Below are 26,108 nucleotides of genomic sequence, written 5' to 3' on the forward strand. Positions count from 1 at the left end.
TAGTTTCAGGATATAATATTCAGATGATTCTTAAAAAGCAAGTTCCAATATGGTTTAGTACTCCACTAATGTACAATACTGAATAATCACAGCAGTCTTGAAAGCACATATCAACTACATAAGCTAAGCTAAGAAGTGCATGCAATTCATAAATATGGTTCATTACCATGGTTACAAGCTTTCAGCACCGGCCGCTGTGTGGTTGGACTGAGATTTTGTGGTATGTCTGCAAAAGCAAAGAAACAATGGAAATAAAACACCTGTTTGAAAGCTACCAGAGTATTACAAATTACAAAGCAGAAGTTTAGGAATTTAGGAATTAGAAATTAGGTATTTCTTGGAATAAATGACAGTTATATACCAGAGAAATAATTTAACTCAGACTCACTTATGGAGCATAATAACTTTCACTTCCCCCATACAACTATAAACCCTAAAAATTTAAAGTACATTTGGCTGTATTGAGAAGTCTTGTCATAATGATCTGACTACAATAAGTGCATTAAGTTCCAGTCTTACTGACATAAGCAGCAGTCTGAACATCCCTGAAAACTGACATTGCACAAATGAATTAAACCTGATAGTATCTAAATTCTAGAGCACTGGACCCATGATGCTTTTAACTTTCTCTGGAAAATAAGATCTAAAACAGAATATTCACCTTTGGACCTTGGTGTCCTTTTCCTTCGGTCTCGAAAAGCCGCACCTGACTGCAAGGCCTCCAGCAGGCTATCCATCACTCCAGTCTCCTCACCTTCTGTAAAGGAAAAAGAAGGAATCCTCTTGGTTACCATAGCAATATCAAAGCATAAAGAATAACACCAACAAAAAACAATAAAAATGGATACCTATAGTATTATTAAAACTATTAATTTCAAACTTTAACCAGTGCTTTAATATTTATAAATTCCTCTCTTGCAATTAACCACAACAGATTTGGTCTTCTAGAGACTGAACTAGACCAAATTCTATTCCACTCATTTCACATTTCTCTTTCTCTATAGGGAGAGTCAAGTATAGTTTTAAGTGAAATGTCATTTCACTCATATTTTCATTTCAGTACCCATCTACAACGGCAAATAATCACTCTCATGTCAGCTTTCAAGAGCTGTCCCTTATATGATTTGTTACATTTGACAAAAGATCATTCAGTTATTGTGAAAAAAAGTTGAAATTGTTTCTCAGTGAGGAGCAGAGTGAACAGTATTGGACTGGATAGGATACAGTGATATCCATAAGTAGCTTAAATCAAAAGCCATTTTCCACTCACATTTAATAACCTCTGGCCAATATTAAATAATTTATGTAGTTCAGGAAAATTGTACTTGTCGAATTACATGCTTATAATACCTTATAACAGACACAGGTGTATAATAACCCTCAAAATAATTATGAATCTCACTCTGAGATGGTCTCCTTTTACTTCTTAAATAAACACATCAGAAAGTGTTTTATTTTTGAACCTTGTTACGCCATTGTATGTATGAATGGGAGGACACCAAACAGAACAGGGATTAACTATGCAACAAAAAATCTCGATGAAGGAATAAAGAATTCCATGATAGAAATCTCATTATACCCTACTGGCAAAACTCCCTAAGTCAATACCTGTCTTGGAGAGAGTCAGCAGTCATTGCTAACAGTGAATATGTAAATCAGGATCTAAACTACTCGTCCATAGAACAAGATGCCAAGTACAGGCGGAAAATCACTGCCCCGGTCCTGCTGGCCATACTATTGCTGATACAAACCAGGATGCCACTGGCCTTCTTGGCGACCTGAGCACACACTGGCTCACTTTCAGCTGCTGTCAATCAACACCCCCAGGGCCTTTTCCACTGGCCTTATTGAATCTCATACAAGTGGCCTCAGCCCACTGATCCAACTTGTTCAGATCCCTCTGCAGAGCCTTTCTGTCCTCCAGCAATTCAACATTTGTTACCCAGCTTGGTGTCATCTGCAAACTGACTGAGGGGGCACTCAATTCCCTCGTCCAGATCATTGACAAAGGTACTAAACAGACAGGGCCCAACACTGAGCCCCATGGATGGTTACTCATGGCCGGCCATCAGCTGGATGTAATTACTCACCACCACTCTTTGGGCTCAGCCATCCAGCCAGCTTTTTATCCAGAAACAGTAACCCTTAGATCTTCTCTTTTCTCTATACTCTGTACTACCAGACTAGCTTTCAACCTTAGACAAAGTGCTATACAGAAAACCAAATAAGTGAAAATTAGCAAAAAATCATAATTTTGCCTAAATTCATAATTTTGCCTAACATTTATATTTATGGCAGGTATAGAATAAACATGAAGACTAAAACACAGAATGTTTTTTCATTTTGCTTTGTGTTTGCTATAAAATGCTTTTCTCACACTAAAGTTTGCTCTATTATGACTAATGGACTATCACACCTATTAGTATGACTTGGAATATACCTTATAAAAATATCACTCAGACTGTCTTTGGCTTCCTATTTGTTCAGGTTTGATTTTTGTTTTTTGTTTTGGTTTGGATTTTGTTTGTTTGCTTGTTTTTTGGTGGTTTTTTTTGTTGTATTGGTTTTTTGGGGTTTTTTTTGTAGGGAGTTTTTTGTTAGTTGTTCAACTTTCTCCATCTGATGTCATGCAATTGAATGTCATGCAAATCTAATGTCTGGAATTAATATAGTCAGTGAATAGTTTCAAACCAACATGATGCCTGAAGAAATTTTGAGCCAAGCCATTAGTTACGTTAACTAACATGATTACTAGAGGAAAGCTTGCAAGCATTTTGGGTAATAGTAATTCAAAAAAGGTTGAATAGTATCACAGTCACCAAAATGATACCATTTATGTCTATGGAAAAGAGTTCATAAGTTTTGTTTTAGGAAACAGGAATAACAAAATAAAAATTTCGATGCTATTTCAGTATGTCATCTGTGTTCTCTTAAGCCTGTCTAAGACTACGACAGATTTCATAGTAAGTTCAAAAATTAACAATTTTCCAAATAAAATCTCTGGTTACTATAAAAAGGTTCATCAAATAAAGTTAAAAAAAAAATAAAATTATGAAACAGAAATATTGCAAACCCATAACTTCTTGTAGTAAAGCTGTAACATTTACGTGCACTATCTGTTTTTCACATTTATCTGAAATATTCTGATAGTCACGAAGTGGATTATAGATTAGTGCTTCCACTGACATGCAAAACAATATTAGAAGAATAAATTGTAGTAGATTGAAACTTGAATTAAAAAACTCCTCTAATAGTTGTCCTGTATACATGGATGTATTGAAACAAGCTAACCACTGCAAATAAAAGCATTCATATTTAACAATCTTTGTATCCAAAACATTTAGAAAGCCTGGTTTTCAAACTCATACAACTCCAGTAAGCTCCAAATTCTAGTTTCTGATACCTACATCAGCAGCTGACCGTGACAACTTCTATAAAGTTATGCAGGTAAATTAAGTTACGCAGTTATCAGTACCCACAGTATTAATAACACTGTACAAGTGTCTATGATGAGAAGATTAAGAAATGAGAGTCCACCACGCAGTATTTGAGAAACCTTTTCAATTACCTTGTGAGAGCTGTATACAACATTGCTACCCTGACAGTACAAGAGTCACAAATACTGTTCAATATTAACACTTCCTAAGGGACCTTTAAATTGGCTTTCACAAGCTGCTGCAGATGATTGGCACCAGTCCCAACTGGCTTCCTAATTAGTCAAGTATATCAATCTTTTGACAATATAGAACTAGGAATTCTAGTTGGCTTGCAGATAACTACATAGCCCATAGTAATTCCTTTGAGAAAGATACCCTTTTATGATTTAAATTATCTCTTTTCCCTCAATTGCAGAATAGAAGATTTAAACACTTTTTAATATCATACGTAATTAAAACTCATACTACTGTCTTTTAAATACCATCTAAAGGAGAAGTAAACTTCCCAAAGTAGCCCGTGAGTCTTGCCCTTGACATTTCAGTGCCAAGTCAGATATAAACAACCTAATTTCATAATTACATCTTTAAAAATGTTAGGAATATTAAAGACTCTTCTCTTCTAGTGCATTGAGTATCATTAGCTTTACATGTACACCTATAATGTCTTATAATGATAGCAGCAGATACTGCAGTTAGTAGTGACACTTGCATTTAATGTACTTGTAAAGAACAAATTATATATACCATAATTCCTGGAGCAGTAGTCCACTGACACGATAGAATCACAAATATCATTAGCAATGTGGTTTTATAAAAAGTGTTGTAAAAAGATTATTTTGGATGAAAAATGTTTCATTATTACAGTTCCCCAGAACCTGTCCAATATAAAATAAACCACAGAACACCAGGACCCAAAAGTTCTCTTTACCAGGAAAAAACATAATAATATGCCTGTTTTCTTTTTCACAGAATCAAATCTTTATTCAGCTACTCTTCTCACAAAAGAAAACATTAAGAAGTTTCAGAAAAGCAAACCAGGGATTCTTTAGCATGGTTTCTGTTGATGTTGCTTACTTAATCTGTACACTTAAGAGATTTAGCTACAGAAATTTTGACTATCATCTTCCATCACCTTTATTTATGGCATTGCAACTACATGCAGCTTTTTGTTACATTATACGTAATTAAAAGATAAACACTAAGTTTCACATGAAACTAAAACCACACAACTTGGATGAATACATACATTAAAAAGAGACCTTACAGATTCCATAGCTGTTACAGAAGGAAAAGGGTGCAAAATCTCCAGGGCTATTCCTGAAGTTATCTGGATAGCCGAGTTTAATTATCTTTGTTTCATCTTTGATGTAACTCCATGACAACGCTAAAGCCTTTATATAATTTAACAACAAACTTGGAGTACTGAAGCTATCAGATTTGTTTTCTTCACCTTAAGAATTAAGTCCTCTCAATTCAGCAAGTACCATTATTGATACTTTTTTACTCTTGTTTGCTAGAATACGGACTGCTCTTTTTCTTCCTCTTCTATCATTTAAAGTCAGATATACTGCACCCAGTTTTTGACTGACTAAAATGTAAGCCCTTCACAGCCTTCTTCCAGGTTTAGCTCCATCATGTCTTGTGCATTTACATAGAAACATTTCAGAGGCAAATGATTACCAGGCTTGGGACAGTGAGAGCTGAGATGTTTCCAGACTATTTGCACAAGAAAGGAAAAAAGAAAGTTACATCTTTTAACTTTATTAATATTGTACCTTTACTTTAAAGACATTATGAAAAGTCCTTTATATTTGTTTGTATAAGGACTGATTTTGATAGTGCAGGATACAAAGCACTGCTCAGCTGACTAAAGGCCTCCATCTGAGTAAAATCTGAAGTACCATTCTGTGAACAAACTCACAAGAGGAAAGCTTTAGCCACGCATAGTTTTGAACGACTTAGGCTCCAGGAAGCAGAACAGAAGAGCACAGAGAGGAAGATAATTTAAGTCATCAGTGCAGCAGTGAGCTCCGAGGTTTTGGATATAGGTTCCATCTTTTCAGTCTCAGTGTAAGACAGCCAGATTCTGTGCAGTATTCATAGTGCTGACGTGAACAATTTTTAGATCTTTCAGCAATAGATATGACCAGGGCCGAAGACTTTTTGAAGGCTTTTACATTGTCAACATAAAAATATAAAGCAACCTTAATGCTTCAATGTAACATGTTTAGCAATGACTACCTAAACTCTGAATCTTCATTCCAGTGAAATTCAGATACCATTTTACAAAGAAATTGTGGATGGATGTTAAGAACAACTTTGTCCTGGAAATGCACAGAATATATAGACTGCAACTTGAACTTGTTCTAAGGCTTTGAATTTTTTCTGGTAAAAGCCATAGCAGCAACCAGATAATCTTCATTGACAGGTGAGTTAAGGAATACATGACTATTAGTCTGACTTTCAATAACAGTGCACAAACTAGAGCCATAACCCAGAACACAGGGATTCCTTTGACACTGATAAAATTTTGGAAGAATCTTGTTAGAAAAAGAAAATTTCCAGGGTACAGTTACAAACAGAAATGGCTGCCAAGTGTGCCTTGGATGGACTGGCTGAAAGGACAGCTCCTTTTAGATTTAGAAGTATTAAATCAAATTTCAGAAAAATATCACTATTTGCAGTGACTTCAGGCAAAAGACACATAACAGCCCTTTCAAAAGTAAAGCACATGCACATACCTCGCATTTCAAATCAACACTCTAATCCAGTATCAGAAGATTTACATTTCTTACTTATGCCCAACACAAAGTAGAAAGCCTTTGATTTCTTCAGAGCCCTTGGCAATTATACTCTAAAAAGGTATGATTTTTCCTAATGAATGATTTGCCTATTCCATAAATCCAGCTGAGAAGAGTAGGTTTCATGCTATCTTGTTTGCTCTTGATAAACTGGTCCATTGTTGAGCTGTCCTAGAATGCTTTTATGGTTTAGCAAAAGATACATTTTGACTCTAAGCATATGAACAAAGAGGGCCCCAAAGTCCAGAGAGCTTAAAACAAGCTAAATTCAAAATAAACTCCACCCTTCATGAACTCTGAAAGACAGCTGTCCCTTTCGAATCAGCTACTGAAATTTAGGTTGGTACCTACATAAATTTAATTTAAGATAGCTCATATGGCAAAACCAGAAGATAAGCTGTGGTAAGAGGTGGTTCTTTACCATAGAGATGCAAAAATACTTCAGTGGTATAAGGTACCAATTCCTGCATCTTAGCTGGATCACAATTTCCCATTTAAGTAATAGGACTGAGAGTGAAATCACCTTGAGATCTTAAATAAAAATGTTAATAAAACATTTCTGATGTTCATTGTGAGTCTATAAGTTCCTTCTTTCTATGACAACAGAAAAAAAAACACTGTAAACTGACACAGAGTTTTCCATAGAGATTATCCAGTTTTATTTATACTGGTGCAAGATCCAGTAGAATGACTGTTAGAGCAAGTGTTTCTGAGAGACATTCAAGTAAACTGGACTTATAAAAGAATGAACAGAACACCAAGCCTTTGAAGTTGTGTGCCCCAGGACTTGATACGAGAGATAGTATTTATTATATGATCCAAATGATGGAATAGAGTGCACTCTGATCAAGTTTGCATATACTGCAAAACTCAAAGTAATAGCTGACCCATTTAGAAGAACCTTGAAAAGTTGGGGAAATTGGCACATATGCATCTTAATGAAATCCAACAAAAGACCTGTATGTGATGAGGTGAAACCACATCCAGGAGCATAGGTGGGGGGCTAACTTAAAAAAATATATTCTGGTTGACAACATATTGATCATGAGTCAATATTGTGGCTCTGTGGCAAAGATGACCAAAGAAAAGCATTGCCAGCAGGTTACAAGAGGGCATCCTTCCCTTCTTCTCATCACTAGTGAGACACATCTGCAGTGCTGAGTCCAGCTCTGGCATCCCTGTACAAGGAAGACACAAACATATCCAAGCAAGCAAAGCAAGGGCCACAAAGATGCTAAAGGGATTAGAGCATCTCTCATATAAGAACACACAGAGAGCTAGGACAGTTAAGCCTGAAAGGAGAAGGCTCAAGGGGATCTTATATATAAACACCTGTGGGGAACTGTGTGGGGTGTAAAGGTGACTGCGCCAGACTCAGCGATGCCCAGGGAGGGCAGTAGGCAATGAGGACAAATTGATTGGAAACAGGTTACCTTTTCACTAAGTCCACTGAATTTTGCATACACCCCTACTCTCTCACCAACTCAACAATACAAGATGTTCTAGTAATGCATTTTATATTGCATTACGTGATACCTGATTACTGACTTTTTAAAAGTCAGTTAAAAGACTCCATCTTTTTATAGCCTTTTTCCTATTCACTTGGAATGCTCTGCCTTTTTAGTGGGAAAAAAAAGCCTGCTAAATTGAGAGCAATGCTAAGTTCCTTTTAGTTTTATTTAACCACTTATAACTAAAACAGATCAGCCTTATGCACTCAGATTATCTAAGGTTATAATTTGAAAGGACAGCTAATAACAAGAACTATTGATTACATATGAAGAAGTCAGTCAACATGTCTTACTATTAAGGAGTTTTCCATCTTCTTTACACATCACAACTCCAATGACACTGAAAAGAATAAAACCAATCTGCTTTTCAGACTAGTGAAAAACTAGTATTTTCATTACTTTTGTTTTGCAGAAGGAAAAAACGCAAACGCCTATTATTGACATGAATCAATTACAATTTTATTTAGAAAGCAGGAAGAATAACTAAAGGAGCATTATTAATTGAATGTAGCTTCTTGAAAGAATATACAGAGCTGAACATAATACCCCTGTGTGGGTGTGTGTGAACATCTTGTCTCTTGGTTACTGAAGGAGCTTATTGAGCACAGCACTGTTTCCATTTAAATTTATAAACAGCCAACAAATTAGAAAATGTACACAATGATTACTCATACTGAAAGTTGTGCTACAGAGATGAGGGGATCAAGAAAATTTTCAAGTTAAATAATTTTTCACCAGTGGAGTGGTAAAGTTCTAACTGGATTACATGACTGAACGTATTCTAAGGAAAACTTCTGGACAGCTTTGGGTGGGAAAGACCCTTTGGTCTTGGGTTAGGTAGGTATAAATGCCTAAGAATACCCAGGAAAATCAGACCAACAGTCCACCTACCCCTGCGTCCTTTGTGCAATAGTAGCTGATAGCAAACATCTATACAAAGGATAGGATAAATATATAATTACATTACTAGAATGCTCTCTTGGTCTCCAGCTGTTCATGATTCAAAAGACTTTGTATTTGAATTTAGTAGCCTTCAACAGAGAGAAGCTGCCAGAGAAATCAAGGAACTTTTGTCAGCAAGCTTCAGAGCAAGAATATTTTTGGTATGCAGTAACATGACTGTACTTCTGTACAACCACTGAGGTATTGCTAAGTGAAGATAAGCGTCCTAGCAAACAGCATAGTAATAGAAGCAGCAGTAGATTCATTTTGAAGGAAGAGTCAGAGACATGACCTTCTCATCAACTAGCTTTCCAACCATTACAGAGGAGGCTCCTGGCTCTTTTACAACCTTGGACTGAGGAAAGTAAAAATAAAGCATATCCTCCAATGCTTTGGTAAGGATATTTATTCCTCCCTTCCTCTGCAACTTGAGAGAATAAACTTTTGATGATACAGAAAAAACCTTCAGAGAATAAAAGTATCACACAGCAAGAGTGAGAGTTAAGAAGACCCTGATTGTCTCCCTTCTTACAGAGGAGATGTGAGGTAGTATTTGGAGTAGGAAATGCCTACTCAAATCAAAACAAACTATCTGTACTAATGTTAGAGCTCTTAATCCCGACAATGTCTCAAGAGATTGTAATTGTTTTTCATGGTAATGCCATTTTAAATTTGCAGCACTGTTTTCACATTTGTTGAGAAATTTTACTGCTATAATATAAATGGCAAGCCTTATGAGAGTATTCGTCTACAGACATTACTTTATTGACCCTTAATTTTTTCAACAATTCTGTTTGTTCTAATTATTTTTCTCTCTTCCAAATACAGCTGCTATTTATTTTTCCTTGGGCTTTGTGTAAACCTCAGTTTCACAAACACTTTTCAGCCGCCATCTCAAAAAATTCCACTTCTAAGTAAAATTTTCAGAAGGAAAATAATTGTTTCTTCTAAACAACTTGCTCTTTTGGAGCTACTACATAGTACAAACTAACAGCAGTTGCTGCATTCTGAGCCCATGGACTGCAAATAAGTGCATGAACCTCCATGTTCCAGAAGACTTAGCACCTTTGACATCTTGTTGGAGCACGACCTGTGACGATTAGTTGCTGATTAAATCAATATACATTCAGATCAGTTCTACTTTTTTTGCACTAAAAACATCCAATTCTATGAACAGATAAGGTTTTGCTGTATGTCATCTTTTGCTGTGGCTTCTGCAGATGTTTTGCATCAGATGTATCCCATTGAGTCTTGTAGTTTTTTTTTTTATTAAATATGCTTGTATTTTATCACTCTCTGGAACCTTTTTCAAGCAGGAATGTGTTAATTTTTCTTGAGGGAACATCTGGATGTTCTTGGTAATTTACCCAGATTTATACTTTACTGTCAAAACAATACAATTGTAGCTGAAAAATAATCTCCTTACTTAGGGAAGTATCAAATGATATCTCCTTTCTGGTGGATTTGTGGCCAATGCCTCTCATATCTCTTTCCTCATACATATATGACTTTTTTTGTAAACGGACATTATGCAAAAATTAGATCTACTCTCCAAAATCGTCATAGGATTAGTACCAACTGTCCAGTAAATAATAACAACAGTAAATTTTGAGTAAGTAACTCTACAAGGCCTCAGAGTTCTTTCTGCCATTGTAATTTAACATAAGAGGAAGAGGTTACACTACTCACAGTTATGGAAAAGAGTTACTTCCCACTGGCCTCCTAATAAAAGTGATTCTTAAGAATGAATTCAAATAACAGAAAGTGACCTCAGGAACCCTCTTGGTGAAGAGGGTCCAATTTGACGGTAAGTGGAGGCAATCAGGGAACAAGAGGAAAAAGTTACCAGCACCAGGGAAGAACCAACTTGAGTGGAGCACTTGAAATTCCAAAAAGGAAAACTACCTGGAGAAAATAACTTACACAAAATGCTTGTTGGATATTAATAATATACCCTTAGGACTTCTTGATATATATCATTGTCAGATCTTCTGTCCCCTTTACAGTAAATTTAGTTCAATGAAACATATTCCTAAATTCCCAAAAGCTAGTAATATACCTACTATTGTCCAAAAATCTATATTTTTCCAGGATATTAGTCCAGTAGACATTTTAAAACAACAAATTATCAACATATGTTAGAAACTAATGACGTCATTTCACTAATGGTTCACCAGTGATGTGACTTTTGCAGTCCTTCATTCCCTTGAGGGGAAAGGAATACTCTTGAGAAGTATTGAATCTCTTACTCCAGTGAGAACAAATTAATAACATGGAGGTCTTAGGAACTTGAGCTAAGCAGGTAAAGCAGCGTCTTTTGAGGGTACCTACTAATATAAATAGCTTTGGGGATCTTTAAAGTTATTTCAATGGCAAGCATTTTATCTGTTGGAATCTGAACTTTAATTACCTAATTACATTTACTACTTTCATTTTCAAACTATCAGTACTAGGATCCATGGTGTCCCCTTTTTTTGCAGAACACTACAGAACTAATGAAAATATTCATATTGTTCAACTTAGCAGACAATAATATAACAGTTAATGTTTGAAGAACCAAAGCCTAAAATGCTCTTAGCAAGTTTGTGAGACAGGAATGTGGGGGATTTTTTTCCAAAATGAGATAAACAATATAAAACCTCTACAAAAATAAATGCTGCAAAATTGACTACAAATAAAGTCATAACTGTTTAAATGAACTAAACTTATTTAAAACCAGATCATTATGATAAAAATGAAACTGAGCAACACAACTGAAAACAAACTAATATGCAATACTAGAAATCAGATATTCCATTTTGGCATTATTTCACCACTTTAATGCAAGAAAAGGGCAATCTTTGTAAATAACTACTGATAAAAGTGGCTTGTTACTTAAACAGTATTCAAAGCAAGACACAATGAAGATGCCACAATGATGGAGTTCTCAATTATATTATAATAAATTTAGCTGCTATTATCTCAGCTATAGAATTCTTTACATTCTGATAAGATCAAAATAATTGATTGGTGTGCTTCTACTAAGAATCTGAAGAGCATGAGAAAGTATCTATCTGAATGTTAATAGTATGCAGAGAAGTGGCATTTACATAAAGATCCCTTTCACTGGCTATTTACTTTTGGAAGGATACTTTGTGATAGTTTGATACGGCTTCACAAAAACAAGTAAAGTAAAAATTTTGTAATCCAGAGTATATTCAGAGCATAGATTTTATTAACATAAATTTCAAACTGCTAAGTATCACTCACTACTTAGTCAAAAATGTTTACTGAATTCCACTGACTTTTCAGGTTAGGATGGAGCTGAAAGGAAAATACGAACCTGCTACCTTTACTACATAAACTGAAGACTCATAGCCTATCAGTGAACTATTTGAACTGTGACCACTAGATTATGTAGGTGTTGCTAAGATGCAGAGATAACTTTTAGCAAACTACAATTTAGAGGTGTATAAATCTGACATTGGTTGTAGGTTCAAATCTCAAAACCAGTTTTCAAGAGGGCAAATGAAACAACTCCATATAACAGAAATCTATGATCGTATTAGCAGAGGTTAAAATTTATATTGTAAAACCTACCTAAAATGTTCAGGTTTTTCTGAAACGTGCTGTACTGCATATTCATAAAACACTACAAACTTCACAAGCTATAAAATATTGATATATTTATATCTGAGATATTATAAAAATTGAATTTAAAACTTTACGACGACTTATCACAAAATACACATATTTATCTAATTTTAGAAAATTACCATATTGACACTGAATTTGGTGCAACAGTATGGCAAAAGAAGCCTGATACAGAAGTATAGATGATAGAGCATACCTATGATCTAGATGACACAGTTGTCACCTGTGTATCAAAGGCACAACATAGGCTAAGAAAGATTATTATAGCTTGTGAGAAGGTCGATATATTACAGGACTATCTTGGAACTCATATTTGCCATAAATGTCAGTTACTAGTAATGAAATTCTTGTTTTCATCCTGAAGAAATTAGTTTAAACCAGAACTCAGAAGTTACTGTTAATTCAGATTGATTTTCTTTTCGGGTTAATATGACCTTTGTAATCTTAACTTTTTCTGTTGTAGTTCTTTCAAAACTTGTATAAATACAGTCCTAACATGCTACATGCAACTTATTGACTCAAGTGACATATCGAGTATATTTTAATAAAATTTATACTTCATTATATATTACTTTATGATGTAAGTGTCCCTGCACATGGCTGGCAGGGTTGTGGGTTTATTGTCCATTCTAATCTCTTAGCATTCTATTATTCTATGATTCTATTTTAAGTTTTTGTCAATGCAAAAAAAAAAAGTCAGCAAATACCCCCCAAGTAACTAAAAACTTTTGCAGTATTATGTAGGTTACTTTTATGCAAAAGTAGTTTCCTCCACCTAATGCAGCCAAAGGTAGCACAAAAGGCAACAGAACCCTGCTCTTCAAATAGCTTCCAAAAGCAGATGAAAGATGAAGAAACTCAAAGAAAAGGACTTCAAGAACAAAGAATCTGGGGCAGGTTAAATGCCTGCATTGTAAATGAGACCAGTGGTTAACAATACAAGCTTAGGATGATGATACTAATCCTGTTTAAGCACTGGATAGCACCTCAGGTCCTGAAAGGTATGAAGCATAGGCTGACAGAGAAGCTCTGGAATCATAAAGTAGACACTAATGGCTAATTAATGGTGACCAAAAAAAAAGCACAACCTCAAGCACTGTGAAAAGATTGCTTTTACCTTAAGAAAAGGAGCAACAGCTAAGCAACAGAAAATCAAAGACAGATGTTAAGACAGATTATGCAGAGGTAGTGATTGATAAGTACTAAGATCTAATTATAATGATAATGACAGATAACGCACAAAGGGTAAGATAATAGTACAACCAGTGCTGCTAATGACTGTTAGCCCAGTAAATTTGGATTAGATTATATTTTGATTTTTTTTTTGTTGTTTGCTTTGATTTTTTTATTACTGTTGCTGATTCTTAAGAATTTTTAAAGAAGTTTACAAGAAACAGTTGAGAAACCATGTAGTAGCACATAGTACAGGGATAAACAGCCATTCCTAATCTTCAAATCATTTCCAGTTAAAAAGTCATGTTGTTAAAAAAAAAAAAAAAAAAAAGAGTTGAGATATAAAGTACACAATGATCTATCCACCAAGAAAAAAAAATATTGAAGAACCATTTAGCACGTATCTCATCTTTTCTCTTCTACCAAGTATGCACCTCTGTGAAACCCCAAAAATAACTTGTGGGTTGATGACATCAATGAGTTTTATTTGAGCAATATTTGAAATAATGTTCCTACAAATCTAACATCCGTTCTACTCACCATAACAGGCGGCAAAAATCAGTTACTCCACAGTCACACTGCAGGTAAGAGTGTTGTGGTATTTTGACAGAGAGAGGACCTAGTTATTAATTTTTTAGCAGATCAGACATGACCGATTTACAGATTCTTAATGACAAGACAGCCCTTCGATGAACAAGTTATAGTTAGAAATAAAAGGGGAAGAAAGAAAAAAAACCCTTTTTTTTGATTGGTTATGTAAATCAAGAAAATCAGAGCTACATTATGCCTCCAATTAAATACTGTAGGTACAACTTTGAAGACTGTCAAAATAAGAATAACAATAATCATCATTAAAAACCCAAAACAAACAACATCATTTTTTGCATTTTTGTTGCTGTCCTCCCTGACAAACAAATCTATCACATGTACTTTCCTTCCCACTCCCAAAATTCAGGTTTTACAGTAGACTTAAAAATATGTTGTAAACAGGCACAAGAAACCTTACAATGAATCAGGGGCCAATTTAGTCAATATCAGGCTCAAGACATTTATAGCTTGAGGTGATCCTAACACCATCTTTTACTATCTGCTGTTTAGATCAGTCATTCCAAACTGAAGCTTAAGTGACTCACAGGACAAGAAACACCTCTCTGTATACTTGCAAGATATCAAAACCCCAGGCCACCTAAAGACAAGAGGACAAGTACTTAGCTCCCTGCCACATCAGCTGAGGTGGAAGCGCTCACTATCAGAGGTCTACATGCACATGTGTATATAAGACATAAGTCTCCAACATTGGCACCTGAATTCTGGGAAGACTGAACATGACATTATGAAGAACACGACTTGAGAGCAGCTTTAACTTTGACTAAAAGACTATGAATTTTCCATTCAAAATGCTATCAGTCATACATAAATCTAATTTGAAACATTACCAACCATGCATAAATACAGATACCACTTTTACCCCTTCCTAGTCTTCTGCAGCCTCCTCTATCTTCTGTGAGATTTGAAAAGATTGTCATTGGTGGTTTTCTGATTGGATCTTGAACTTTACTTCTAAAGAATTAGAATTTCTGTGTTCAGAGAAGAGCTGCCAGATTTCCCACAAGAAAGCTTTAGACTCACACCTCCAAACATGGATAGGCTTATAAAAATAAATCAAAGATTTTTGATCTGAAGCATCTCCGAAACTAAACACACCTACTCTGGCTATTAGTGAAAACTGGAAGAGACAGATAATCATTTATGCCAAAGGTGCCAACCAGGGTTTAGGAAGGGAACTGTTTAACAAGATCTGCTCAGGAAAAAGAAAAAGAGTAGCTCATGGCAATTTACACAGTAAGTCATGTATCATTCTGAAGGACTATAGAAGCTCAGTCTAGGATAAAATACAGGTGTATAGAGAATCATCAGACACCTCTTTTAGCAACAGAAAATTCACAGCATCTGCCATCTCTTTTGGTACAAAAGACAATATAGCACCAGTAACTTTTAAAATGCATGGCTGAGGGGGTTTTTGAGGTGTTTCAATAGGACCTGTTAAAATAACAATTGACATACTCAAAGAAAAATACAAAGTAATTCACGAAGGGCTTAGTCTTATAAAGAAGAGAAATAAGTATGTAACCTTAGTTAAAGAAAATGGCTTTGTGATTTGGAAAATGTCTTTTCTCAAGTAACATAAAGGGTTCGGAGCATAACTGAACTACACTTGGTCACACAAGGTTCAATATATTCCAATGGAAAAATAAAAAGTAGCAATTTGAGTTATTTTATAACTCAAAACCCCAGGCAATTAGGAAAGCTCATTAAAAAAAACGAAAACTTAAACACCACTTTGCTGAAAACTTTAATCAGTGAAACAGCATTCACCTATTTTGTTTTTTCCTCATAGCACATTCAGATAATGAAAAAATAGAAAGTTTATTTCCAGTAAAATGCTTGGTAAAATGCATTTTCTACATCACTTACCTGTTTTCATTTCTAACAAGCGTTTTTTCTTTTGTTGTCTCTCTAGTTTTTCTTTTTCTGCCTTCTCCTTAGCTATTTTAGCACGTCTCTGTTTTTCTTCTGCTTCTCTTCTTCTCATATTTTCTTTTACTGCTTGCTATGATAAAAAAATAGAGTTCCATTAAAATGGAAGTCTTAGCAAAAACAAAGAAAAAAGCTTTCAAACCGTATCCCCTAACTAATCTTATCAAAACAAGTATTTTACATTCCGTATCTAGTACATTTTATTCAGAAGAGTAAGCAAATTCAGAATAAATACATTAAAAGCATACTAATTGTCCCCAAACATTATAAATTATAAATTAATTATAATAATTATAAATATAATTATAGATTATAAATTCAGCAGGAAATACATCTTAAGAATACATGTTAATGTAGGAAGAATTCAAAATGTCTAAACCACCTAGTTCTATAAAAACGTATGTTATCATTTGTAGCTCCAAAACAATTTCAACACTTTCTTTTTTCTTATGCAGCCACTATACCAAGCAAATCAAAGCTGCCTGGGTAACAGTGTTGCATTTTTCTTATTCTTATCAACATATGCATTAATTCACTGGCTTTATAAATTCTGGCTAATATCCGTACAGTACTGTTTATTTTGAATTATAAATACATACTCCAAAACATCCAATGAAGCTAAAACAGAACAATGAGTTTCAGAGTTTTGGAATAAAAATTTTGCATATTCAGACATGAAGAAAAAGAACTCTATTACATTCAACACATTTTTAACAAAGGTATTTTCAGATTACCTTTTCATTATTTTAGTGTTAGATATGTACGCTAGTAAACTCTCAGTGCTCTGAGAATTTAAATTTTCATTAAAGGTGAAGTGCACATATTCTTCATTGCAGAAAGACTTTTTTTTTCAGAACAGCTACATAGATCCCTGTGTATCCCCTCTTATTAAACGGTTAACATCTTCACAAGGTCTGAGGCAAAAGCAGCAAGTTTGCAGGGATAATTAATATATAATTTGTTTTTAGTGAGAAAAAATCCAGATTGACCTCAAGAAAAAAATTATGGACTGACAAACATTAAATAGCATAGATGAATGTGGATTACAACAATACTCAAACAGGAATTGTTTGTAGCATCACTGTCATAGAGAGTGACCAAAAGAAGGCGAAAGAAAAGTATCACATAAAGCCTGTGAAGAAATACTTGTTTTGGATAACTAAAGAAAAATAAGCTTTCCATCAAGAAAAAATGACAATGAAATGGATTTTTTATACAAAGCAAAACTGTACTTTCAGAGTGACTCTTCCAAAGTTGCCTCTGTCAAATTTCTTTATACAGGGGGAAGAGGATAGATGCTTCCTACAAAATACTAAAATTTTTTTATTTAATTAGTTTTGTCAAACGATTTGCTGATTTTCAGACTGGGCATTCTGTAGAATAAACTACTTGATAGACTACTGGATAAAATTCAAATGGGACTTGGTACTTGACAAGTACAATACTGGCAGAAATTACACACTTTCCTAATAGAGTGACCAAGGATATTTCTACTTTGCACCTACTTTTTCCCCAAAAATAATATCAGTACGACTCAGCCTCAGACTGCAGTCATTCAAATGTAGATGTCTATTCCTTCTAATCACACGGAACAAGTAGGCCGGACTCAATAACTTACACCTTCGTGTGAAGTGCACATTGGATGCTTTGGAGTATCACACCTTGCCCCCAGCCTTTCTCCAACAGAAAAGTGATTTTCCCAAATTCTATGTCAAAGCTTAAAATTTCAGGTTGATGATGTCTTGGGTATATTTCTCCAGGATACTAGGTACCTCTGTTATTATGTGTCCTTTGAGACATCAGGTAGACAGCTCTCCAAATTCAACTAAATGAATTAAATACGCATCTCCCTTGACTAAAACACAAGATTAGGCATTCAAACTATCATATAGACATGCCCTAAGGCCAAATTCTATCCTATATGTCCCATATGCTTTCTACACAAAATGCAAGTGGAATGCTAAGACCTAAATTTTCCAAACTGGAGGCATTCATGGATTCCCTCTTGTGATTTCCAGGGTTGTTTCTAATTTTTATTTAAGTATTTGCTTCATATAAAGGAAAAATAGAGTCTAGGGAGCACTCTTAGCTGGTTGCTCTTCTTCTGGTTCTTGAAGTTATGTCTCTGCTGCAGAGTAACCTAGTGCCAATAGGAACAAGGGGTTTCCTATACCCTATGATTAGCCCGATTAGCCTACTCATGGACTGAAGAGCTGCTACCTAAGGTGTATTGGTTCCTTTTCCTACAACCGAAGGAAAATTCTAACCATTAGACAATTTCTGCATCACAAAAGCTATCCTTCCAAGGAAAGGAATGAGCCTGTTAGCAGTACCAATGATGCTGTGAAAATACAGAGGGAGGTTAACAGGTATATCTGATACCTAAGATAATCGACTGAGTGTACCAGGAATTTAGCTGCGGAAGCAAAAGCTTTGAAGGCAAGATGCTTCACCCTGTTTTTGTACCTGGCCAAATAACTGTACTCTAGATTTGGTGCTTACAGAGTCTGAATAGTGGTTGTCACAGCTACCAAATAATACTAATAATACAAGGTGCAGATCAAAGTTAGCTATGAAACTGAAGTCTAGGGCTCCAGGTTTAAACACTGAGATTTTTAAAACTTTTTAATACATTTTCATTAATTAAGAATAAAAACATTAATTATAAGTAGGAAAATACTCCATGTAAATCATCAACTTTGCATGACAACAAGTTGACTGAACTTCACTCTCCCATACCTATTGATGACGAGTGGTCTTTTAGTTCGGGCTTCTTAATAATCCCATGACTTTTCAGCACTAAATTTACAAGTCTTCTGAACTAAATTTTCTAAGATAACCATCACATTCAGTTTCTGTCAGTAATAAAGACCAATACTAAACAACTCTGAAAATCAGCTCATTTGTCTCATGCTAGGCATCTCAAAAATCTTTTCTGAAAAGTCTCAAAACTGAGCAGCTATTCAAGATTTTGGTTAGTGTCATTGAATGATAGGGGATTTTATGCCTTATCTACACATCATTTTCATATAGCCTTCAAACTGTGCTCTGCAAGACAGAATTATTAATTTTCCTCAAGGTTTCTTCTATCATGCTCATCAATAATACCTAACTGTTTTGAAGCATTAATTAATCTATCTTTATGACACTGCTGTGAAGTACAGGCTAGCATCAGTACGAATTTTACAGACACAGAGAATATGGGGAAATTAATGCAAAGCACAACCACTTCCTTAGAGCTTCCAACTCAACATGAACCTAAGCATTTAGAATTCTACATTTACATGGTAGGTATGGCTTAAACATCAGAAATTAAAGTAATACAACTATTTTGTAATATTTATTAATTCTGAAACCCGACTACTGAGTTTCATATTAGGCATTGATCAAGTTAGGAAAATACAATCAATGCCCCTGTCCCAAAAATCTGGCATATGTAACTTGCCAAGCAAAATTATTGCAATTGAATAGTATCTAGGGTTTTAACTGTTAAACTCTGAAGCAGCAGAGGCTTAGGTAATCATTACATGTTCCAAATGGTTGTTAAACACAGGTTCCAGTTTAAGCACTTTCCTCAAAACTGATGGCCACATGAATTTCAAATTGTTTCTCAGTACCTGTAAAAGAAGTTATTTTCTCCACCTGTATCTTCAGACCTGTCTGAAATCATTAAAAAACCCAACCAATCAACTAAAATCAAACAAGGCTGGGAAACATGCAAGCAACCTAAATACATGTGTTGTAATGATAAGTTGTAATGATCAGGCTGCAATGAGGAGGTGGCAAAATGACGAAGTGAATCTTTCTACAGATCTATAGGCATTAGTTGGATCATTCTTCCAGATTTTGTCACAAAACTCATGTTCTTACAATATTCCTGCAAGAGTGTAGTTAGTAAGTTAAGCTATGTAATCATAAGAAGCCAGATATGACTCAAATCAGCTTATTATCCAAATTTATACATATAGATAAGGTTACAAAATAAAACTTCTAAGAAATATTAAGCATAAAATAAACATATTGTACCATGAACATCATCCTGAAGTTGTTTAAATCCGTTAAAAACTCCTCCACCGACACTTTCTTCAGGTCAATGGCATAATACCCCATCACGTTCTGATAGAGTTTTTCCATGTTCTCATGCATCCGTGAAACTTTCTGAAAATCTTCTTTGGCATGAACGAGGAAGCTGTACACTGCTGTTAAGGCTGCAAGAATACTCAGTGAATCCAATCAAACACACTGCTTTCACTTAACATTGATTTGTATGTCATACACATTTTTAATTTCCTCAAATAAAGACCAAAAGAATTCCTTCCATGTTGTATATGCTTCCTAGTATTTACAGTGTATACTGTATAAATTCAGGGACTTTGATCAAAATATCTCAACCACTTTAAATTTAAAGATTATGCAATTACTACATAATTTCTTATGAAATGAAATGAAATTAAATTAATATAACTCATCTAACTTCAAGCACCCCTGTAGTTAATTTAGCATCACTATCTCCTTTTTGAAGCTGAATGCTTAGGTATATAAATTACAATTTCCATGGAATTTAGGTACCAATACCAATAATTAACCTGAATATTTTATCAATAAATACTATAGCTCCTACTGAAATTAGATTAAGAATAGAAGTATTGATAAAGAGTATTAAAAGTAAACATCATGAAAATTAAAAAATTCATTGTAATGGCAATGCATTTATTTCTAGTCCTGAAGGCTGCATCAGGTATTTATGCTTTTTCTAAGGCTATTTGCAATGTCAATACAACTAGAGGCCAAATTAGAGGTGAAAACAATAAAACTACTTGTATAAAAGAAAACAATTTATAAACAGCATCAAAATATTCCATATAAAATAAAAACCCCTATGTTTATTCAGGACTTCCAATAATGTAGTTTGCCAAAGAAGCCCAAAGACAAAATATTCTACACAGTCATTTCCTTATGTTGGGCATCTTTGGGAAGTGTGTACTTTAATGGAATGGTAGCTAAACAAATATTTATGTTCCATTATTTTCCTGATGTAGTAAATGCCATAAAAGACAAGAAGTAGCCACTTTATCTTTACTCTCAATTGCCCACCTCAACTACTGCAAAAGAGTTTGTACACTTTCTACTACAGATTGAATATACTATGGTCACTTTATGAAAAACAGAATTTTTAATCAAGTGCATGAAAATCTAGACCAACATTTTTTCTTAATGAATCTCATAGCACTGGCCTCAGTCCATTATCCCAGGCTGCACAGATCCCTCTGCAGAGCCTTTCTACCTTCAGCAGATCAACACTCCCACCCAACTTTGTGTCAGTAGCAAATTTGCTTGAGGGTGAACTCAATCCTGTCATCCACATCATCAATAAAGTTGTTGAACAGGACTGGCCTCAATACTGAGACCTGGGGAACTCCACTAGTGGCCAGTACATATTAACATTTTACAGCTGGATGACTATTTTTACTCTTCAAGTTTTTTTGCAATGCACTTCTTTTTTTAGTTTTCTTTAGAAGATGAATTCCATTTCAGTTGCACTGTTAAATGTCCTTCTGATTTGTTAAGGTTGCTTTAAAAATAACGAGTAAGAAATTCATGAGGTTTTCTGTGTGATTTAGAATCCAGGCCAGAAATTCACACAATAACGATCTCAGATATGTGCAGGAAGGAAGAAGTAATGCACTTTCACAATATTCTAATTAGTCACTAATGGCTACTAGCTGATTCTGTAAGTGCAGAACAGCCTCCCCTATGACAGTCGTATGAAAAAGGACTAACTAAAGTCAAGATTTCAACAATTTAAAAAGGTACATCTTCCATCACCTCTCAACCACCTAATTTTTAGACTTTCTCAACAAGGCTCTTTTGCCAGTACAAGCTTTTTTCCATGCTTTTAGCAACTTCACAAGATGCTGCTTGTAAGCAGCTTCAGACTGCCTGTGCTGACTGGCTGGCAACAGCTCAAAGAGAACTGATGCTGCCAGCCCTCTTTTCTTCTACATCAATTTGAATCTCCTTTACTCAGCTCCCAAGATGAGCATAGCACACAGGAAACTGATCTTTATACTTGAGATTCTAAAAAATTATTTATACTCTTAGAAAGCTATTGGTAGGAAAACAAAGAAAGTTGATGAGAGGTTTGTCTATAAATGCTACCCAAGGACTATATAAAATAGGATTATGAGAAACAAGACATAACAAAACACAAGCTAAGGCTATCAAAAGAAATGTCACCAGTTCACAAAAACACAAACAAACCAAAACAACAAAAAAGAGTGAAACGAGAAAAAGAATTCCTACATCTGGTTTAATTTTGATCCTAAAATTTAGGATACTTATTATTTGTGATTCTTTGACTATTAACAGATCTCATGAAAAAATATAGTTTTGTGCAATTTATGAGGGTGCTTATTTCCACAGAGTGAAGGGTAAAGGAAAATTAAATAAATTAGTCTTGCTGTCTCTCTATATAAATGCCAGATATTAAACATTCCAGTATTTTTAATTTTCAAGGAAATAAAACAAAACAAAAAAAAGGTTGAAATTATCAGTAAAATGTGGACTTCATCTTGTAAATTCTAGAAAATATCCTGAAAAGAAAACCTGGGGAGTGGAGGAGGTGAGAGAAAACTTCTGCGATATTTTTCAAGACACAGGTAAAATTGCAGCTATATTAACAGAGTCCATATAAGCTGGTTAATTTTATACTGTTGAAAACTGACTCCCATTGAATACCTGATGCATAATTTTAAACACAAAATACAGTATTCTGGCAAGATATTTTCTATCTAGTATTTCAATGCCAGACACGATGAATCGTTATATTTTTATTTTCCATCTGGTGCATTATGGGATACCCCTAAGCTCTTGGCATTCTACTGAGACTGTGCTTCAATTTAGGTACTTTTAATAACTCCTCTTCCTTTTCTCCTTAAATATGGTTTTTGTTAGCCAACTCTACCTAAACTGGAAACAACAGGGAATACTACTGAGTACAGCAATCCCAACTGTAATTATTATGAACAGGTTGATACATAAGCATTATCAACTACACAATTCATCGGTTTTGGATGAATGAAGACAGAAGTACAGCTGAGCTGCAACACAGGTGGGAAGAAAACAAAATCAAGGAGTTTGGTATTTTTTTTACTTTTTCTGAAGTGGCTTTACTTCACGGACTGCCTTTTTGGAATCACTGGACTACAGATCATTCTGCTAATTAATATCACAGGACACCATTGCACTGCTGAGATAAGATCTGTGGAAAAATTTCTAACTGCTGTATGTTTGGTCTTGCATATTCTGGCAGCTCTTTTCACAGTGAACTGCTGGTCTGAAGTTTATACTGGTTTTAATGCATTGTGGAATATAAAATACTAATATAGTGCAGCATATCAAGCCAAGTAAACACAGCTGTTACCCTAGTAAAGATAATAAAAAACGCTAATCTCTACCAAACATTTCCTTAATAGACCCCAATATTCACTACTTGTATTTTAGCAGAATCTTCAAAAGGGAACTGAGACCACCGCTATACTAGATGACAACAGTTTCCACAAAACTTGGCAAGCCTTTTGAAGACTGATGCAAAAAGACTTCGAGATCACTTCAAACCATTTCAACAAATGATTTTCTATTAAGAGCAAGCGGTGTGAATGCTGTAGGACTGTTAAGGATTTCCCACATTTTGGGAAAATAATTGCAATTGTCTGAAAAATACATGTCAGAGAGACTTTGTTTTATAGACATATACCAAGGTTCAACAGAGAAATTCTGTATCTGAACATAATAGTTCAAGAAACACATAGAAATGTTTAGATTTTTAAATTAGTACCTTCTGAAGAGTACTTGTCAAATAATACCTTTTCTTTGATTCACTCCTACTTATATCTATGCTATAACACTGAAACAAATTGGCAGGTATTTGTATCACACAAAGCTGCTGCATCCACTGTGTATGCATCATCTGTTACAAGTAAAACCAGTGCTAGCTATAATACATGCCTTAAGTCCAGAACAGATATTAAAAGAATTAGAGACTTAAATTTACTTTGGTTGCCAAAGCCCTATCTCATTACCTGTTACCTGTCCACACAGTTAACATCTTGACCCTCTACCAAGGAGCAACACACCACCTTTTTTTATCTGAAGAGCTCAGGTCTGCAAAGTCCTTAGGATGCAAGGACATCTTACAGATTCAGTTTATGTTGCACAGGGGGAACTTCAAACTATGAGGTCAATTAAGTAACCAACATTTTGGAGGCAGCAAGTAGTCCCTTCCCTGCTGTTGAAATGGGTTTCTTCTACCTCATTTGGTAGTGAAGGCTCTGACTCATTTAAGTGCTGTTTCTTCCTCTCCTTTCTGCAATGTCAACAAATCAAATTAAATAGCAAAGGAACAGCTAATTGATCAAAAGAAAGGACGTATTTCCTAGCTGAAAGGCAGCAATCAACTGATTGTCGCTCAAATATTAGTTCCATAAGTTTCTGTAAAAGAACACCATCAACACTACTTTTATCAGTAAGCTCAAACTTTCTCAGCTGCTGCTTGGAAAATCAGAAGATGGGAGTTGTAGTGATAAAGAGCGTGTTGACTAAATCACTTAATTAAACTTCTAATATGCAATTTAAATACTCTCCATAAACCCACTAAATTTTTATTTTGAAAGTACAAGTGTATTTTTTTCACTGTGCTTTTTATGGAACATTTCACTCGATAGATTTAATACGTTAGATCAATATCAATTCAATATTCTTTGAGTTGCCTAATTAAAGGAAACAGAAGAATTGTGATAATAACTATTTCTTTTCAGCTAGCATACACACGATGGCTCACAAATTAACACAATCTAATATATAGGAGAAATATTCATAATTACAGGCTTTGTCAATAAAAGAGTGAACCAACTGTGCATGTCTCTGACTTCCTAAAGAAACAAGAATGCTAATCAGTTCATTAGGGGGCTTTGGGTTGTGATATTTAGCGACAGGATGTAATGGCCTGCTTGTCCATGGAGCTTAATTGTATTCAGGATGAAAAATTATTTTCTACAAAGCACTATCCTTCCTTTTTAAGACTTCCTGCTGATTTCTTTTTATGAGCCACATACTTTTCAAGACATCATCACCATTCAGATTTCCTTGTCATAGGAATAAAAGTAAGGTTCCATCATGCTGTGCAGGATTATCTAACCTTTACATCAAACCTTTTCTGCTTCGTAATTTATTGAAGTTCTTGTTTTTCTGAAAGTGAGCTGCTTTAATTAGTATGTTCACAGACATGACTAGAAACCACATGCAACTATGCTGTTTAAAAATTGCTGTCTGTTGGGTCAGGTAGTAGGTGAGGGTAAACTACTTCTGTTCATAATATTTATTTTATATTGAACATAATAATATGTTCAAAATATTGTATTTGAATAGTCTAACACAATGAAATGTGTAGTATGGCTGGTGTAAGGACCTAAAGAGCACAGCTGCCTGTCTCAAACACTCTTTAGGCCACAGGACACTGCCATGAGATAAGAACAGAAGGGAGTGACAGGCTGTTTCTAACCTGGCAGAGGTGAGATCTGGGTTAAGGCATCCACACAACAATCCCCACTGTGGCAAACTGTAAAGAAGCAACTGCAAATACAAATATCACTGGCCAAACAAAGGTCATCCCAAGTTATGGGATAGATGGCAACTGTGACCACTGAAGATGCCCCTCCCCAAATATTCCTACTAGGGACTATAAATTAAGCCACTGTGACAGGAACTCAATATAAGATAAAGGTGGTACTATTGTCCAGGCATTATCTCAGACCTAGGGGAAGGTAACAAAGCTGGAGGAGATGAATAGATCGTTGATAATGGACACAAAGAATGCAGAATTTCTGGTCCACAAGGAAAGCCAACTGAGCAACTGTGCTGAAATCAGCTCCAGTTGGAGAGAAGGTAATTCTGGCAGGGGAAGATCACAACCCACTGAACCAAGAAATGCACCGACTCAAAGAAAGAGAAAGACGAACACAGGATTAACAGTAAGAGAACTATGTAGCCAATGAGGATAAATTCATTTGTTTGCT

At 35.0% G+C, this 26,108-nt stretch overlaps 1 protein-coding gene across 2 annotated transcripts in view; it reads right to left on the reverse strand.

The window, feature by feature from the left end:
- The window catches only part of DIAPH3 (diaphanous related formin 3), a 202,819-nt gene that overhangs the window by 57,746 nt on the left and 118,965 nt on the right, over nt 1-26,108 (reverse strand). For both annotated transcript variants that reach the window (XM_088159730.1, XM_088159729.1), the window contains 4 exons: nt 20,062-20,225; nt 15,973-16,108; nt 662-757; nt 167-226 (listed from right to left, as the gene is read on the reverse strand). In XM_088159730.1, the coding sequence (XP_088015856.1) occupies nt 167-226; nt 662-757; nt 15,973-16,108; nt 20,062-20,225 (456 nt within the window). The remainder of the gene's footprint in view (nt 1-166; nt 227-661; nt 758-15,972; nt 16,109-20,061; nt 20,226-26,108) is intronic.

This window comes from Sturnus vulgaris, chromosome 2 (assembly GCF_052056855.1).
Source record: "Sturnus vulgaris isolate bStuVul1 chromosome 2, bStuVul1.hap1, whole genome shotgun sequence".
Taxonomy (NCBI): domain Eukaryota; kingdom Metazoa; phylum Chordata; class Aves; order Passeriformes; family Sturnidae; genus Sturnus; species Sturnus vulgaris.